General features: G+C 45.0%; 1 protein-coding gene across 2 annotated transcripts; it reads right to left on the bottom strand.

Annotated features, from left to right (window-relative positions):
- Positions 1 to 984: 984 nt before the first annotated feature.
- On the bottom strand, positions 985 to 16935 carry LOC106613545 (zinc finger FYVE domain-containing protein 9). 2 transcript variants are annotated; one of them, XM_014215919.2, is made up of 16 exons: positions 16781 to 16935; positions 14560 to 15425; positions 14303 to 14402; positions 8925 to 9136; positions 8314 to 8446; positions 7646 to 7768; positions 7299 to 7454; positions 6860 to 7084; positions 6536 to 6618; positions 6263 to 6367; positions 5905 to 6055; positions 5355 to 5435; positions 4823 to 4985; positions 2393 to 2498; positions 2100 to 2279; positions 985 to 1840 (listed from the first exon to the last, which is right to left on the bottom strand). In XM_014215919.2, the coding sequence occupies exons 1-16, from the start codon at positions 16842 to 16844 to the stop codon at positions 1679 to 1681; spliced, it is 2910 nt and encodes a 969-aa protein (XP_014071394.2). In that variant the 5' UTR covers positions 16845 to 16935; the 3' UTR covers positions 985 to 1678. The 2 variants fall into 2 exon arrangements, with proteins under 2 accessions (XP_014071394.2, XP_045543309.1); XM_045687353.1 differs by lacking the exons at positions 985 to 1840; positions 2100 to 2279; positions 2393 to 2498; positions 4823 to 4985 and adding an exon at positions 5115 to 5179.
- Between the last annotated feature and the right edge of the window lie 162 nt (positions 16936 to 17097).

Below are 17097 nucleotides of genomic sequence, written 5' to 3'. Positions count from 1 at the left end.
CAGCAGAGAGAGCACAACTGCATCCAAATCGACAGTGACCAGTGGAGAGGGTGAAAAGCTTCAAGTTCCTCGGCGTGCATATCACTGACAACCTGAAATGGTCCATTCACAAAGACATTCTCGGGCGGATGAAGAAATTCGGCTTGGCCCCTAAGATCCTCACAAACTTCTATAGATGCACCATTGAGAGGATCGTATCGGGCTGTATCACCGCCTGGTACAGCAATTGCACAGTCCGCAACCGCAGGGCTCTCCAGAGGGTGGTGCGGTCAGCCCAACACATAACCTGGGGCACACTGCCTGCCCTCCAGGACATCTACAGCACCCGGTGTCACAGGAAGGCCAAGAAGATCATCAACGACCTCAGCCACCCGAGCCACGGCCTGTTCTTCCCGCTACTATCTAGAAGGCAAGGGCAGTACAAGTGCATCAAAGCTGGGACCGAGAGACTGAAGAACAGCTTCTATCTCCAGACCATCAGACTGTTAAATAGCCACCACTAGCCGGCCTCTGCCCAGTACCCTGCTCTGAACTTCGTCACTGTTACTAGCCGGCTACCACCCGTTACTCTACCCTGCACCTTAGAGACTGATGCCCGATGTACATGGTCATTGAACTCTGGTCACTTTAACTATGTTGACATACTGTTTTACCCATTTCATATTTATACTATATATACTGTATTCTAGTCAAGGCTCATCCTATATAACTACTGTTGTACACACATTCTTTTCATATACTGTCTATACACCTTCATATACATATATATTTATATTCCGGACTGACATTGCTCGTTCTGATATTTCTTGATTTTTATTTTTGGGGGATTTGTGTGTATTGTTTTGTATTGTTCTGAATTACTGCACTGTTGGAGCATAAGAAACATAAGCATTTCGCTGCACCTGAGATAACATCGGAAAAATATGTGCATGCAGCCAATAAAAATGTGATTTGGTTTAAAAATCAAAACCTTGTATGATTTCCTTGTGTTAATATCATGTTTAATGAATCCTAGGTTGACAGTAATGCATTTCAGGGGCAATCGAGAGGAATTCAAATACATTCAAATATGAAAACATTCTTAAACATTCATTCAGTCAGTATGCATCAAACGGCTAGCTACAGATCTGCTGATATATTTCTTTTGAAGTCATTCTCTTTTTCCCATTGCTTTTTAAGGTCAGGGGCTGAATCCAGTCCCCCAGTTTAAAGGCATTCTCAAAATATGGGCATTTCTATTGAAAATATACAGACGTACTGGTCTCAAGCCACAAAATGAAGCAGATTACTATACCCTGATCTCATGGCCACTTTTGGGTTTCATGTGTGTGTTTTGGTGTTATTCCACAGTAACCCTGGTACAAAGCCTGACAGTGGAAAAACAACATGAGGTTGGCATTTCTTTCTGCTGCTGAGTTAGAGGCCAAGGCAGGGTGACCTATGGAACAGCTTTGGTGAGTCAGACCACTTACCACCCAGCCACCCCTTGCCACAGGCTGGCTGAGACATATAGAGCCTGGAGGTGAGCTTTTATGTCCATTGAATGAGCTTACTCCTTCAACCAATGCTGTTTTGTAGCTCTTTCGAACTCACAGCAGCACAGATGGAGAGCCAGGAGAGAGGAGGGTGAGTGGATGGCGCGATGTGGAGATGAGTGTGTGCACTTTGACCCCCTCCCCTAGGAGATGTTTTCCAGGATATAGAAGATGAGCTCTATGACTACGGGTCCCTCGCTCCTCTTGCGCCCCCTGCTGTGGATGATGGGCGTCAGCACGGTGTCCAGGGTGTTGAGGTACGGGGCTGGGAGTGGCAGGCCATTACTGCCGGCCACAAACCCCACCTGGAACATGAAACAGCGATGTTAACCCGCCACACATCTATAGCTTTTATAGCTTTGGTAACATCACGAAGGCCTATATCCTGTCACTGTTTACATGACTAATAACTTCTTCTAATAACTCACATTTTAGGCATTCAAGAATTACTACAACTATTAAAGTAAGATGATGCACAATTTGAAAGATTCCGCTTCCAGAAGGTTTTATTTCTTGACATTTAAATGGTTCAAGTCCAGTATGTTCATTCAATGGCACCGTCACCTGTTGGGAGTCCAGTGTGACACGCAGCCCCAGCTTGGCCATGCCATCTTCCTTCAGCAGCTTGAGGTGTGGGCACAGTGCCAGGCAGAATGCCCGGGCCATTCTCTCTGTCAGCCGGCTGTGTTCTGTATGGTGGTCACTCTGGCTCTTAGGATGATCCCCACTCTGTACAAAGAACACCTGGGAAACACACAAGAGACTCACAAGACATAAGCATGTACTTAGGGAATACAATACAGAGATAAATGGTACACAAGAGTCAAGACTAGTGGTGCAAAGTTGGATGTGCGTACCTCTGTCCAGCGGATGACCTTTCCATTGGACTTGTATTCTGACTTTTGGAACATCTTCACACTATTGACGGACTCCATGGACTTTCCATCAATGGGGCTGATAACACTGCAAGACACACATGCACGCACGCACGCACACACACACACAGCCATACAAAGAAGGCAAGCGACGATAAAGGGTATTCTACAGCAATGGACAAGAGGGTCCGACAGTCTGAGGCAGACTTGAAAAATGGATGAAGCGACAATGGGATGGGGTTCGTGAGAGAGAACCCCATCCCTTAAGTAAGATATAAAACGCCAACGTTCTTTACATTACCTTGGAAATAATTGACGACGCGGTGTTGGGACACTCGTTGAGACTGAAGTGATAATGCCCGAAAGCCGGTGTTTGGAGGATATATTGGCACGTCGAGGGCCGGCAAACCGTGCCAATACAGTCCATTTGGAAAGTATTCAGACCTCTTGACTTTTTCCACATTTTGTTATGTTACAGCATTATTCTATAATTCATTTACCGTAATTTCCGGACTATTAAGCGCACCTGAATATAAGCCGCACCCACTGGATTTAATTTTTTTATTTATTTAGAACATAAATAAGCCGCACATGTCTATAAGCCGCAGGTGCCTACCGGTACATTGAAACAAATGAACTTTACACAGGCTTTAACGAAACACGGCTTGTAACAAAAATAAATAGGCTTTAACGAAACACGGCTTGTAACAAAAAATACAAAATTTGCAGTAAGCTTTAGTTGTCTTTTTGCAGTGAGTCAATTCCTCACGCTGCTGTTTCCAACGTCTTATCATCGACTCATTAAGACCAAGCTCCCGTGCAGCAGCTCTATTTCCTTTTCCAACAGCCAGATCAATCGCCTTCAACTTGAAAACTGCATCATATGCATTTCTCCGTGTCTTTGCCATGATGAGGGGGACAAAATGACTACAGTAATCAGAATGATGGGAAGTTTGAGAGCGCTCGATTTAATCTAAACAGTAAACAAAAAAGTTGTTTGACCTTAACCCGTTCGGCAATTTCATTGGTCTAATGAAAGCTTCATGCCGCCAAAAACCATATGTCACAGAATGTGTTTTTTTGAAGATAAAAAATTTGAAAGCGGGAAAAATCCATATATTTAAGCCGCGAGGTTCAAAGCCTGGGAAAAAAGTTGCGGCTTATAGTCCGGAATTTACGGTAATTGTTTTTTTCCACTCATCAATCTACACATAATACCTCATAACGAAAAAACAAAAACAGGTTTATCAACATTTTTGCAAATGTATTAAAAACCAAAAAAAAACGGTAAATATCACATTTATATAAGTATTCAGACCCTTTACTTAGTACTTTGTTGAAGCACCTTTGGCAGCAATTACAGCGTCGAGTCTTCTTGGGTATGACGCTACAAGCTTGGCACACCTTTATGTGGGGAGTTTCTTCCATTCTTCTCTGCAGATCCTCTCAAGCTCTGTCAGGTTGGATGGGGAGCGTCGCTGCACAGCTATTTTCAGGTCTCTCCAGAGATGTTCGATCGGGTTTTATTCTGGGCTCTGGCTAGACCACTCAAGGACATTCAGAGACTTGTCCCAAAGCCAATCCTGCGTTGTCTTGGCTGTGTGCTTAGGGTCACTGTCCTGTTGGAAGGTGAACCTTCGCACCAGACTGAGGTCCTGTGCGCTTTGGAGCAGGTTTTCATCAAGGATCTCTGTACTTTGCTCCCTTCATCTTTCCCTCGATCCTGACTAGTCTCCCAGTCCCTGCAGCTGAAAAACATCCCCACAGCATGATGCTGCCCCTACCATGCTTCACTGTAGGGATGGTGCCGGGTTTCCTCCAGACGTGACGCTTGGCATACAGAGCAAAGAGTTCAATCTTGGTTTCATCAGACCAGAGAATTTTGTTTCTCATGGTCTGAGAGTCCTTCAGGTGCCTTTTGGCAAACTCCAAGCGGGCTGTCATGTGATTTTTATTGAGGAGTGGCTTCCATCTGGCCACACTACCATAAAGGGCTGATTGGTGGAGTGTTGCAGGGATGGTTGTCCTTCTGAAAGGTTCTCCCATCTCCACAGAGGAACTCTGGAGCTCTTTCAGAGTGACCATCAGGTTCTTGTTGGACCTGCATTTACAATGTATCCAAGTTCAGTTTGTGTGGTTGCTGGTTTAGCTTTCTGTAACTTTGTAGCAAGTACGGTCTGCATGTGTAGGTGCTTATTGAGTCATGATCGCAAGGTGTTCTGATATCTATTCCAACGTCTCGATATCTTTTCCAACCGGCCCGTTATCTGGTTTTAATGTCTATTCTAGAATGCCCTTCTAGCCAATCAGAAACAAGTACTCAACAACGTTGTAGAATAAATGTAGGATAATGATAGGCTAAAAAAACGAATCATGGGACACTGATCAGAAGTTTAATGACCTAACACTCACCCCTTATTCAAAGTGCATTCCTTATCCAGCCATTGGACCTGGACCTGCTCCTGGCTGTCTGACTGGTCAATCCACCCACAGGTGATAGTGTAGTCTTTCATCTCCCGTAGCGATCGGCGAAGCTCCACCATGGTCTCCACGGTGATCTGCACCATCAGCCCATCTGGAGAGGGGGACAGCAAAAGCAAAAAACACACACGCACACGCACACACACACACACACACACACACACACACACACACACACACACACACACACACACACACACACACACACACACACAGAGAGAGAGAGAGACAGACACCAACAAGGACACACACACACTCACATGCACATACATACAGCCACACACACAACTTTGAGTACACATGGACACACACATACAGACAAACATTGACAGACTAAATAAGGAAATCTTATTTAGGATGAAAGTTAGTAGTCAAGTAATCATAATATTTCTGTATTTTATTTAAATATGATTAGTAAGGTAACTCTCCAGTTTTAAGTGAAGATACACAAGTATGATACTACCTTCCACGATGCTGGATTTGGCAAGATATCCTGATGCTGCTTTCAGAGCTCCACTGAACACAAAAAAGCAGGAACCGGTGACTGAAACAAAACACAGCACCATATATAACCACTTGACTTGTAGATATAAACATCTAAACATTACACTTGGACTAACCAAAACTAATGACAGAGGTACGCTTTCTACACCAGTAACTTTCTCAGGATGGTTCACCCTCTCACATGACACGACATTGCCCTCCAGTGGTGAAAAAGTGACAGCAAAGGCACAGTTATGGCAGTGAGCATATAAAAACATGACAAATCATGCCTACGATTTTCCCTAGGCTGCCAAAATCCAGATACACTGGCTGTGTTATGTGGCAGTAAATATTACCTCTCTGTACTGTAATGTCTCTCCCTCCCTCTCCCTCTCTCTGATGGTAGGTGATGTGCTACTTACACCCGTGTAGCATTCCCCTCTACTTGTATTTATCTTTGATTACAGGACAGGCAGTCTGCAGTCTCCCATAGTCCCCATCACCCTCTGTTGATTCCAGGGGCTTCTCACCTTTGCGAGGCTGATTGTGGATGCTGATGGCCTGGGTCTGGTACTGGCCATCGTCCCCCTGAACACAGATGAGGTGGGAGTCTGCCGCCACGTTGAAGCATGCCCCCATGGCCAGCACATGCTCATTGGACTTATTCAAAGCCCTCATCAGCTGAGGGAGAGGGAGAGAGAGAGAGAGAGAGAGAGAGAGAGAGAGAGAGAGAGAGAGAGAGAATGTATTGATGTCAACCCTTGATCTATTGATGAAAGAGTTGTTTATAAAGGAGTGTTTTTAATCATTTATAAAGTATTTATAAGCATTTATAACAGCTTATTGGTTACAGTTAACCAACCATGTTGTTTCATGGTTTAGCTGTACCTCCTCATAGCCATTGGTGGGGATTTTAATGCAGGTCCTCTGAGCCTCCAGATCTACAGTGAGCCCAGGCACCACTGGCAGAGTGTACCGGTAATTCCTGAAGTCCTGGGAAGCAATGAGGGAAAAAATGTGTGATTCATTAGGCACCAAATGGAAACAACAGGCAGGGACTATCGGAATTTGTCCAGTAAGAATCATTTTGGTACGTTGTGCCCGAATGAATACAACCTTGGTGTTGATTGCTGTTATTGTAATGAGAGGCAAGCTACTTACCACTAGCAGCCTCATGATGGTGTGGCCAGTTTCCCCAAAAAGAGCCTTTCTGAAGCGCACACTGTACAGAGGACAGGGGTAAACTGGAAAGGAAGGGAGAGGAATGCCTTAATGGGGATGACACTGAGTGGATGTGGTAGTGAAACGCATACAGAGAAGAGAAAAGCCACACAGTGCGTCTCCAATGCAACACATGTAACAGATACCACAAACCAACTGCTACGCTGCCTTCATGTGGGTATTGCTTGCATGCACATGCACTCGTACACACACTATCTCTCTACCCAGTTACATCTCTCTCCCGCTTCCACAGCCCTGACTCACATCTGTACTCAGCCCCCAGTCTGAGCATGAGGCGCAGGGGGAAGGCCTTGGCCCAGGGCACTTCAGCCCGGTGGACGAGTAGGCCAAAGAGGAAGGGCTGGTTGGGCATAGGCAGGCCCTGCAGGGACTGGAGAGTGGAGCGTACCCAGAGGAACCCTGCATGCTCCTCACTGCTCAGGAAACTACTGGAGAACTGGGAGAGACCCAGGTGGCTTAGCACCTTGCCTGGTAGATGGAGGGAAAGAGGATGGAAGGAGAGAGAGTGAGATGGAGGGAAAAGGAAAGAGAGACAGAGGGAGGGAGATAATGAGAGATATATATAGAGGGACTAGTACACCATTAAACAGACTTGGAAGTCTTTTCAAGACCTGCTTCAGAGCTTTATCCAGTGCTGATCAACGGCAGCTAAGTTGCCAGACCACGTCAACACCAGTCTCACCTGTGAGGGCATCCCTGTAGAGCTGTATGAAGTGGCTGAAGATGTCCTTGGGGAAGCTCTTCTCCTCAGGCAGACACTGCAGAAGCACCACCACCTCCACCTGGCCTACCGCATGCATGCCCTTGGACGTCACACACCAGCACTTCCTGTTTACATCTGGGGAGAGCCAATGAGAGGCAGCGCTTCAATATGAGGTCACTGTCGGTGACACGGTCTGACACTCTTAGAAAATATACATGTGACTTGAGTCAATGGTGAGCTAAGAATACATGTAAACAGTGTGTCCGTGTGTATACACACTGTCAATGACTGAAAAAGGTTGAAGGTTGAGAGGAAAGGTCACATACAGTTGACCAGCTTGACCATGGCCAGTAGGTTGGCATTGAGGACAAAGACCAGGGAGTTGGGCCTGCCGCTCTCCAGTTCCTGGATGAGAACCATCTCAGAGGGCCTCTCCTCGACTGTGTAGTCTGGGCGAGACAGAGGAAACTGTGAGCTAGACATCCCTAGACGCAAATACCGCCTTTAAAAACGGTCAGCCACAGTTTAACTTCTGTGTCTAAATATGACTAAATAAGATTTGTAAGCTGGACTCTAGTGTTTACATCCTATTAAATTGCCCAACATGAAGACATAAAGCCTGATAATCAATCAGAGTAACACCTCTAACGCTAACCCTCTGATCATTAAGTAGCTAAGCAACTAAGTACAAAACACATTTTTTTTCATGAAATCTATGAAAATGTATGCATTCACTACTGTAAGTCGCTCTGGATAAGAGCGTCTGCTAAATGACTAAAATGTAAATGTCTAAGCCTATGACCAGTGGGCTAGCATTTAGCATCTCCAGTAGATAACCCTATGACAATCAGTACAGTGAGATAGCCTTTAGAATCTCCAGCAGCTATCTACCTAACTGTATGACAATCCCAGTACAGTAAGCCAGGGTTTCCCCAAACTTGGCTTTGCAGTAAGCTAGCCGTTAGCATGTCCAGTGATAGTAGCCTGGTCGTACCTCCTTTGACTCCGGTGGAGGTGAGGATGGGAGGGAGGCCCTCCAGCGGGATGAGGTTGGCAGAGCTGCTGATGTGGCTGCTGACCAAGGCTGCTGTACCCCAGCCACAGGGTCCACACGCCTCCTGCAGAGGCTGTACAGAGAAGGGAGAAGAAGGATGAGAAATAGAATACTTTGTTAATCCATACAAGACATAAATTGGCCCGCTCTGACACACACACAGGCCGCCGGGTGAGCAGTTTAGGGGTTAAGTGCCTTGCTCAAGGGCCCAACGGCAGGTGATAGCATCGAGGATAGTCCCAGACAGATTTTCCCACCAGACATGGGATTCCAACCAGCAACCTTCCGGTTGCTGACCTGCTTCTCTAGCCTCTCTGCTACCTACTGCCCCTAGGTGGAGGGAGGAGGGGAAGGAGAAGGAGGAGGGGAGATAGTGAGGCAGAAAGATAGTCAAAAAGAGAGAGCTTATGGAATACTGTGGGGTTATGGATATCAAAGATACCAACAGAAAGCATGTTACCACATCCTTGGAACTTTTACTTTATTTGAATTGTAGAAATTGTAGCAAATCAGTCTGGTTTGATAATTATTATTATTATTTTTTTACATACATTGAGCAGGGGCATCTCCTGTGCTATTGGGGCCCTCCTGCTGGTCTGTGGTGAGCCAGTGGCGTTTCTGATCGTAGCAGCTATACTTCTCCTCAATAATAGCGGTGAAAAGGTGGGGCCTCTGATTGGGGTACAAGGTGCAGAGTCTGATTTCTCATTGGATAGGATCTCATCAGCAAACCACACCTTCCTCCTCCCCCTTGGAGGGGTTCCTGAAGAAAAACATACATGAGAGAAAGTCAATAATATAGACAGGAAGAAATGTCTACATATTGCACCAATTAACTTTATAAGACATTTATGGCCTCAATCACTTTTTGACAGCATCCCTTTTGATTTAAACAAAACTTTCCATACATGTTCGCCCATGGAAGAAGTGGTCAGAAATGTATTTTTTGGACAATGAATGCCAAACATTCAGGAGATAAATGTGCTAAACGTTTTGCATACACCACCATGAGACATCCATGTCTTCATCACTGGAAAAGATTAACGGTTGAGTTTGATCAATTTAAAAACTTACAAACAGTGTTGTCAAATAAATGTTCTTTGAATTCTCGTCCTTATTAAACCTTTAACATCAATTATAGAAAAATGTGTAAACTCATATTTGCATATGTTGAAGCTTAGAACCTATTTAACATAATTTGAGGTTTTTGTGTTGTACCCACCATTGGTTGAGACACAACATGCCAGAGGTGTGGACTCGAGTCACATGACTTGGACTCGAGTCAGACAAGAGTAACAAATATGATGACTTGCAACACGACTTTGACTTTAACACCAATGACTCGTGACTTGACTTGGTCTTGAGCCTTATGACTCAACCTGACGTGATACACTCCCCAAGCCCAAATATTAAAAATGATGCTATTAAAAAAAGTGTGCAGCGCATCAACTCTTCATTTAACGGATTACAGTTTGAATCGGACAGCAGCCAATTAAATTGTGTCAGCTGAGAAAAAGTTGTGCGTGGCAGTGCAGAGGAACGTCGGCAGGTGAATTCAGATGGAGGCCTTGGAAAGATGATACCCCAAATTATTATTTTCGGATATAAAGACGACGCTGTATCAATAAAAAAAACGGATTGCAACTTGAAAATCATGCGGGAAGAAAATTACAGACGGAGGCGCAACAAGTTCGACATTTGAAGCTGCACAAAGAACGGTAAGTCGTGGCTAATATAGCCGACAGCTATATATTTGATTACTTTACTAGTGTATCATGTAGGCTAACGTAACGTTAAATCAATGAGCCTCCACACAGTCAGTCAGTGAGGGAACGTGATCATTGCACACAAGATTGAGCTAAACTGGCTAGGCAGGTGGTAGCCTAAATCCTGCCTGATGTTACTGCTGTTCCTAAAACCATTGACATACGTTAGCCTATTGTAACCACACAGAGAGAGTGTGTGTGTGTGTGTGTGTGTCTGTACAAGCCTACATTGCCCGATTACGCCCCATAGCGATCCTCAATAGTCGATCACTATTGGGGGGGTTGTGTCTTTCTCATGGCTACCCATGTACACTGCTCAAAAAAATAAAGGGAACACTTAAACAACACAATGTAACTCCAAGTCAATCACACTTCTGTGAAATCAAACTGTCCACTTAGGAAGCAACACTGATTGACAACAAATTTCACATGCTGTTGTGCAAATGGAATAGACAACAGGTGGAAATTATAGGCAATTAGCAAGACACCCCCAATAAAGGAGTGGTTCTGCAGGTGGTGACCACAGACCACTTCTCAGTTCCTATGCTTCCTGGCTGATGTTTTGGTCACTTTTGAATGCTGGCGGTGCTTTCACTCTAGTGGTAGCATGAGACGGAGTCTACAACCCACACAAGTGGCTCAGGTAATGCAGCTCATCCAGGATGGCACATCAATGCGAGCTGTGGCAAGAAGGTTTGCTGTGTCTGTCAGCGTAGTGTCCAGAGCATGGAGGCGCTACCAGGAGACAGGCCAATACATCAGGAGACATGGAGGAGGCCGTAGGAGGGCAACAACCCAGCAGCAGGACCGCTACCTCCGCCTTTGTGCAAGGAGGAGCAGGAGGAGCACTGCCAGAGCCCTGCAAAATGACCTCCAGCAGGCCACAAATGTGCATGTGTCTGCTCAAACGGTCAGAAACAGACTCCATGAGGGTGGTATGAGGGCCCGACGTCCACAGGTGGGGGTTGTGCTTACAGCCCAACACCGTGCAGGACGTTTGGCATTTGCCAGAGAACACCAAGATTGGCAAATTCGCCACTGGCGCCCTGTGCTCTTCACAGATGAAAGCAGGTTCACACTGAGCACATGTGACAGATGTGACAGAGTCTGGAGATGCCGTGGAGAACGTTCTGCTGCCTGCAACATCCTCCAGCATGACCGGTTTGGAGGTGGGTCAGTCATGGTGTGGGGTGGCATTTCTTTGGGGGGCCGCACTGCCCTCCATGTGCTCGCCAGAGGTAGCCTGACTGCCATTAGGTACCGAGATGAGATCCTCAGACCCCTTGTGAGACCATATGCTGGTGCGGTTGGCCCTGGGTTCCTCCTAATGCAAGACAATGCTAGACCTCATGTGGCTGGAGTGTGTCAGCAGTTCCTGCAAGAGGAAGGCATTGATGCTATGGACTGACCTGCCCGTTCCCCAGACCTGAATCCAATTGAGCACATCTGGGACATCATGTCTCACTCCATCCACCAACGCCACGTTGCACCACAGACTGTCCAGGAGTTGGCGGATGCTTTAGTCCAGGACATCCCTCAGGAGACCATCCGCCACCTCATCAGGAGCATGCCCAGGCGTTGTAGGGAGGTCATACAGGGACGTGGAGGCCACACACACTACTGAGCCTCATTTTGACTTGTTTTAAGGACATTACATCAAAGTTGGATCAGCCTGTAGTGTGGTTTTCCACTTTAATTTTGAGTGTGACTCCAAATCCAGAACCTCCATGGGTTGATAAATTGGATTTCCATTGATTATTTTTGTCTGATTTTGTTGTCAGCACATTCAACTATGTAAAGAAAAAAGTATTTAATAAGATTATTTCATTCATTCAGATCTAGGATGTGTTATTTTAGTGTTCCCTTTATTTTTTTGAGCAGTGTATTTCCATGGAAATATAACGTTTATTTGGAAAGTAATAAATATATAGATATTTTTCAAAAGCATTCATGATTTGTGTAAATGTAACTATACTATTACTCTTGTTAAAAATATGAAAGGGTAGTACATTTGGTGAAGAGCACATTATGACTTGTTTAGGACTCGAAACTCAAAGTTTAGGACTTGAGACTTGACTTGATACTTGACGGTCTTGACTTGAGACTTGACTCGGACTTGCCTGTCTTGACATGGGACTTGACTTGGGACTTGACTGCTAAGACTTGTAAAACAATGACTTGGTCCCACCTCTGCAACATGCTCTTGAATACAGGGTGGGCATCATTTCAATCATAGAAATATAACTCATAGAATGGACCTATTCCTTCAGAAGACTGTAAATTAGCTGGTACACCACTGAAATTTGAATTGAAATTGTAACTTCTAATTACTACTACAAAGATTACCGCCGGTACACCCACTGTCGACTATCAACTTAAATTGACATGTTTATTCTATTATCTATATTTATAAGATTTCCATAGGTACAGAGCATTCGGAAAGTTTTCAGACTCATTGACGTTTTCCACATCTTGTTATTCTAATTTTTTTTGCAAATGCATACAAAATAGAAGACAGAAATACCTTATTTAAATAAGTATTCAGACTTTTTGCTATGAGATACGAAATTGAGCTCAGATCAATCCGGTTTCCATTGATCATCCTTGAGACGTTTCTACAACTTGATTGGACTCCACCTGTGGTAAATTCAATTGATTGGACATGATTTGGAAAGGAACACACCTGCCTATATAAGGTCCCACAGTTGACAGTGCATGTCAGAGCAAAAACCAAGCCATGCGGTCGAAGGAATTGTCCGTAGAGATCCGGAAGCCACTCCTCAATAAAAGGCACATGACAGCCCGCTTGGAGTTTGCCAAAATGCACCTAAAGGACTCTCAGACCATGAGAAACAAGATTCTCTGGTCTGATGAAACAAAGATTGAACACATTGGCCTGAATGCCAAGCGTCACATCTGGAAGAAACCTGGCACCATCCCTACGGTGAAGCATGGTGGTGGCAGCATTGTGCCGTGGGGATGTTTTTCAGAGGCAGGGACTGGGAGACTAGTCAGGATCGAGGGAAAGATGAAGGGAGCAAAGTACAGAGAGATCCTTGATGAAAATCTGCTCCAGAGCGCTCAGGACCTCAGACTGGGGCGAAGGTTCACCTTCCAACAGGAATATGACCCTAAGCACACAGTCAAGACAACGCAAGAGTGGCTTCGGGACAAGTCTCTGAATGTCCTTGAGTGGCCCAGCCAGAGCCCAGACTTGAACCCGATCAAACATCTCTGGAGAGACCTGAAAATAGCTGTGAAGCGACACTCCCCATCCAACCTGACAGAGCTTGAGAGGATCTGCAGCGAAGAATGGGAGAAACTCCCCAAATACAGGTGTGCCAAGCTTGTAGCATCACACCCAAGAACACTCAAGGCTGTAATCGCTGCCAAAATTGTTTCAACAAAGTACCGAGTAAAGGGTCTGAATACTTATGTAAATGTGATATTTCAGTTTTTTCTAAAATGTCTAAAAACATATTTTTGCTTTGTCATTATGGGGTATTATGTGTAGATTGATGAAGGAAAAAAACCGATTTAATCAATTTTAGAATATGGCTGTAACGTAACAAAATGTGGAAAAAGTAAAGGGGTCTGAATACTTTCCAAACGCACTGTAATTTCAAACAACAGATCATTCAAGTCAACATTCTCTGATGTTTGGATCTCCAACCATGTTTGTGGTACCATTTGAAAGTAGAAATCTGTATTTTATTCCCATTTAGTGCATTCATCAGCAGAACATGACACCTACCCTGTATTCAGGAACATGTGTCTCAACCGATAGCGGGAACAACAGAAAAACCTCAGACAATGTAAAATAGGGTATAAGCAACAACATATGCAAATATGAAAAAAATCGGAGTTCAGTTTTTTTTTTTAGGTCATTTACGTTAAAGGTTAAAAAGCGACATCTTATTACTTATTTTTTATTCACAGAAATTATTAAATAGTTTGACAACCCTGCTTGTAAGCTTTTAAATTATATCAATCTCATGTTTTGGCATTCGGCTCCAAATAATCACTTTATGAGCACTTCTACAATGGGTAAATACGTATGGAAGGTTTCATTTAAATCAAAAGGGGTCCTGTCAAAAAGTTATTGAATTTAAATGGATTTACCCTGTAGTGTCATGGTAACAGTGTTGTCATGTGATACTCACGTTTCACTAGAGTTGAGTGACAGGAGACACAGACACGCCCCTCCTTCCCATCCAGGTGTGTTAGTCGGAACTTCAGACCGGAGCACACTGAACAGAATACCTGTAGCACAGACACACGATCACTAATGGTCAGCCTAATTTCTCAGGGATAACATACCAGAGACAAACATCCAATCCCTTCTTACTTTAAATACAACCTACACACACACACACACACACACACACACACACGCAAAATAGTGGTGCAAGACCCTCACCTTGCCACAGGCGCGACAGTGGTGCCTTCTCTTGGTGAAGGTGAACCTGACTTCACACATCATACAGACCAGCGCCTGGGCGTCAGGGACCCACACGGGGGCCACCTCCCCCAGGATAGTGCCTCGCTCCCTGGACAGAATGCCCGCGGGGCCGGCCTGTAGCTCATTGTCTGGATCCACTAATGGAGACATAGGGGAAGGTGTGCAGTCCCCCACAGCTCCTTCTTCACTATCTGCTTGAACTCCGTTGGCGTTGGTCTCATCATTAGCTAGTCCGTTGGCTTTGGTCTGGCTCTGAAGCCCCAGTCTAGGCCCTTGGATCTGGGCATCATGGCCACCTCCATAGGGCTCCTCCACAGGGGGACCAGACGGGTCGTCAATGTAAGGGCCTAGGGCATCTGAGCCACTGGGGTGGTCCTGCAGCTCAAGTCCACTCTCCTCCAGCTCCTTTTCCTCAACCACAGAGTCCTCCTTGGAGGAGGATGGCTGGGGCCTGTTCTTCACTTCCTCTTCTACCTCCACCTCCACTTCTGGCCCAGCAGCTTTGGAGGGGCTGAGCATTAGGGGGGTAGAAGCCTCCCCAAAATTCCTCTCTCCCCATGTTGAAAGAGTGGTCACAGTGCAGTTTCCCTCCTCCAGCTGTCTCATCAGTCTCTGAGCGGGGGTCTCCAGTTGGGAAACAGGAGCCACCCCTGGGCTCAGGACCCCCTCTGAATGGACTTTGGGTTTTGCAGGGGAATCTGATCCGATGTGTCCACAGCCCAGCTGTCCTGGCTTTGTGACATCCCCATCTTTGAGCATCAGCAGACAGGGTCTGTGGAGCCAGTGGTGCTTAGCATCCATCAGAGACGGAGCATCCGATTCATCTGTTCATACAAGGACGCGGGAACAGATCAAAACTATGTGAAGGTATATGTCAAATGAACCTGACACAGACATTCTACTTCACAAAGAGAACAAACAGGCATATATGAAGAACATAACATTTAGTCCACAAGAGCACCTAAGCACTCACTCATGCCCATGATCCCAGATGGGACAGTCTGTGTTCCTAGGTGGTAATGGGTCCAATAAATGGGAGGCCATTTATCTCATTGCTTTGAGTAAGTTAAATCATCCACTGAGGCCAACATATGTGCACTGTCATCCTTGAGAGAGCTAGGATACGTCCCAAATGGTAGCCTTTTCCCTATGTAGTGCACTTCTTTTGGCAGCCTATTCCTTATTTAGTGCACTACAGGCCCATAGTGGTCTGGTCAAAAGTAATGCTCTATTTTGGAAATAGGGTGCCATTTCAGAGGGAGACAGATCCAGAGAGCCAGGTAAAGCTGACTCATTCTCTGGGGAATAGGGCTGTAGTGAAACACCAGCATAAAAAAAAATACAGGCTACAGTGGCAAAATTGGATGTTAGATTATGTACATTATTATTATAACGTTACATTATTAATAAAGGTGCATACAATTAGTTTGACATTTTCGAGAATGGATGGATAATGTCAATAACACAAATAAAGATAATATAAATGTCATTCTATTTTGTTGAAATATACTACTTCCCTATCGACTGAAATAAGACAAAATGTTATGACTGTGAGGAAGAAAAATTCATAATTCAGATTTGGGGTTACATTGTGCTGTGATTGCACAATGGTTATTGCCCATTGCACAATTTCAGGTAGGCCTACCCTTTAGCGTTGGTGAATTCTTGTCGGGGTAAAACTGCATTGCAGCTTTAACCCCCCCCCGGTTATTGCACCCCAATCCAACCATTCATGCTGACGATTACAGATTACCAGTAAATATATCAGCTTTTTAACGGCGCATATAAACTACAATAGGGCTCAACCAGTACAGCTGACTGAGCGTTTGTTTCGCGGGACGGTGACGCATCCAGCACACGTGCAACAGTTTAAATCCCCTCTCAACCAGTGAACACGGCAATGCGACATTTGCTCCCCATCCCGATTCATTGATCGTTGCAGGTTAATATCGCAGCATTATTCCCTTTATCACGTTATTTCCATATAATTCAAGTCGTATTTTCCCATTAATTCATAAAGGCTGAAGGAATATTCTCGTGTGCTTCTGCCTTTCTATGAATGTGTCGCACGCGGCAGGACGCATGATTGCACAGACCAGCTACAATTTCCCCTATGATAGAACTACATCATCTCGCACTATCTGTATGATTTTATTTTGGAATAGAATTAAAAACGTACCTTCTGTCAATGAACCCAATAGGCTTTCATTCTCATCGTCCCGGGCACTGAAGAACTTCAACATATTGCAACATTAGTGGCGAAGAAGACAAGAAAAGCAGTCCTGCTCACTAGCAAAGGGACGATTTCCCTCCCACTATTCCCCTCTCCTTCTGCGTCCCCAGCCCCCCCCCCCACTGCAGGTCTTAAGTAAACTCAAGGATGTCCTTAAATGTCCTTTTCTAAAGCAGTGTACACTGTATTAGAATATGTTTACCTAATGAGATCATTCTATTACAGAAAATGTGCTCTTATTTCTTGCCAGAAATGTGTCTACT

Source organism: Salmo salar, chromosome ssa10 (assembly GCF_905237065.1).
Source record: "Salmo salar chromosome ssa10, Ssal_v3.1, whole genome shotgun sequence".
NCBI lineage: Eukaryota > Metazoa > Chordata > Actinopteri > Salmoniformes > Salmonidae > Salmo > Salmo salar.
The sequence above is the reverse complement of the archived record's forward strand: the minus strand, read 5'-3'. Positions and strand labels throughout refer to the sequence as shown.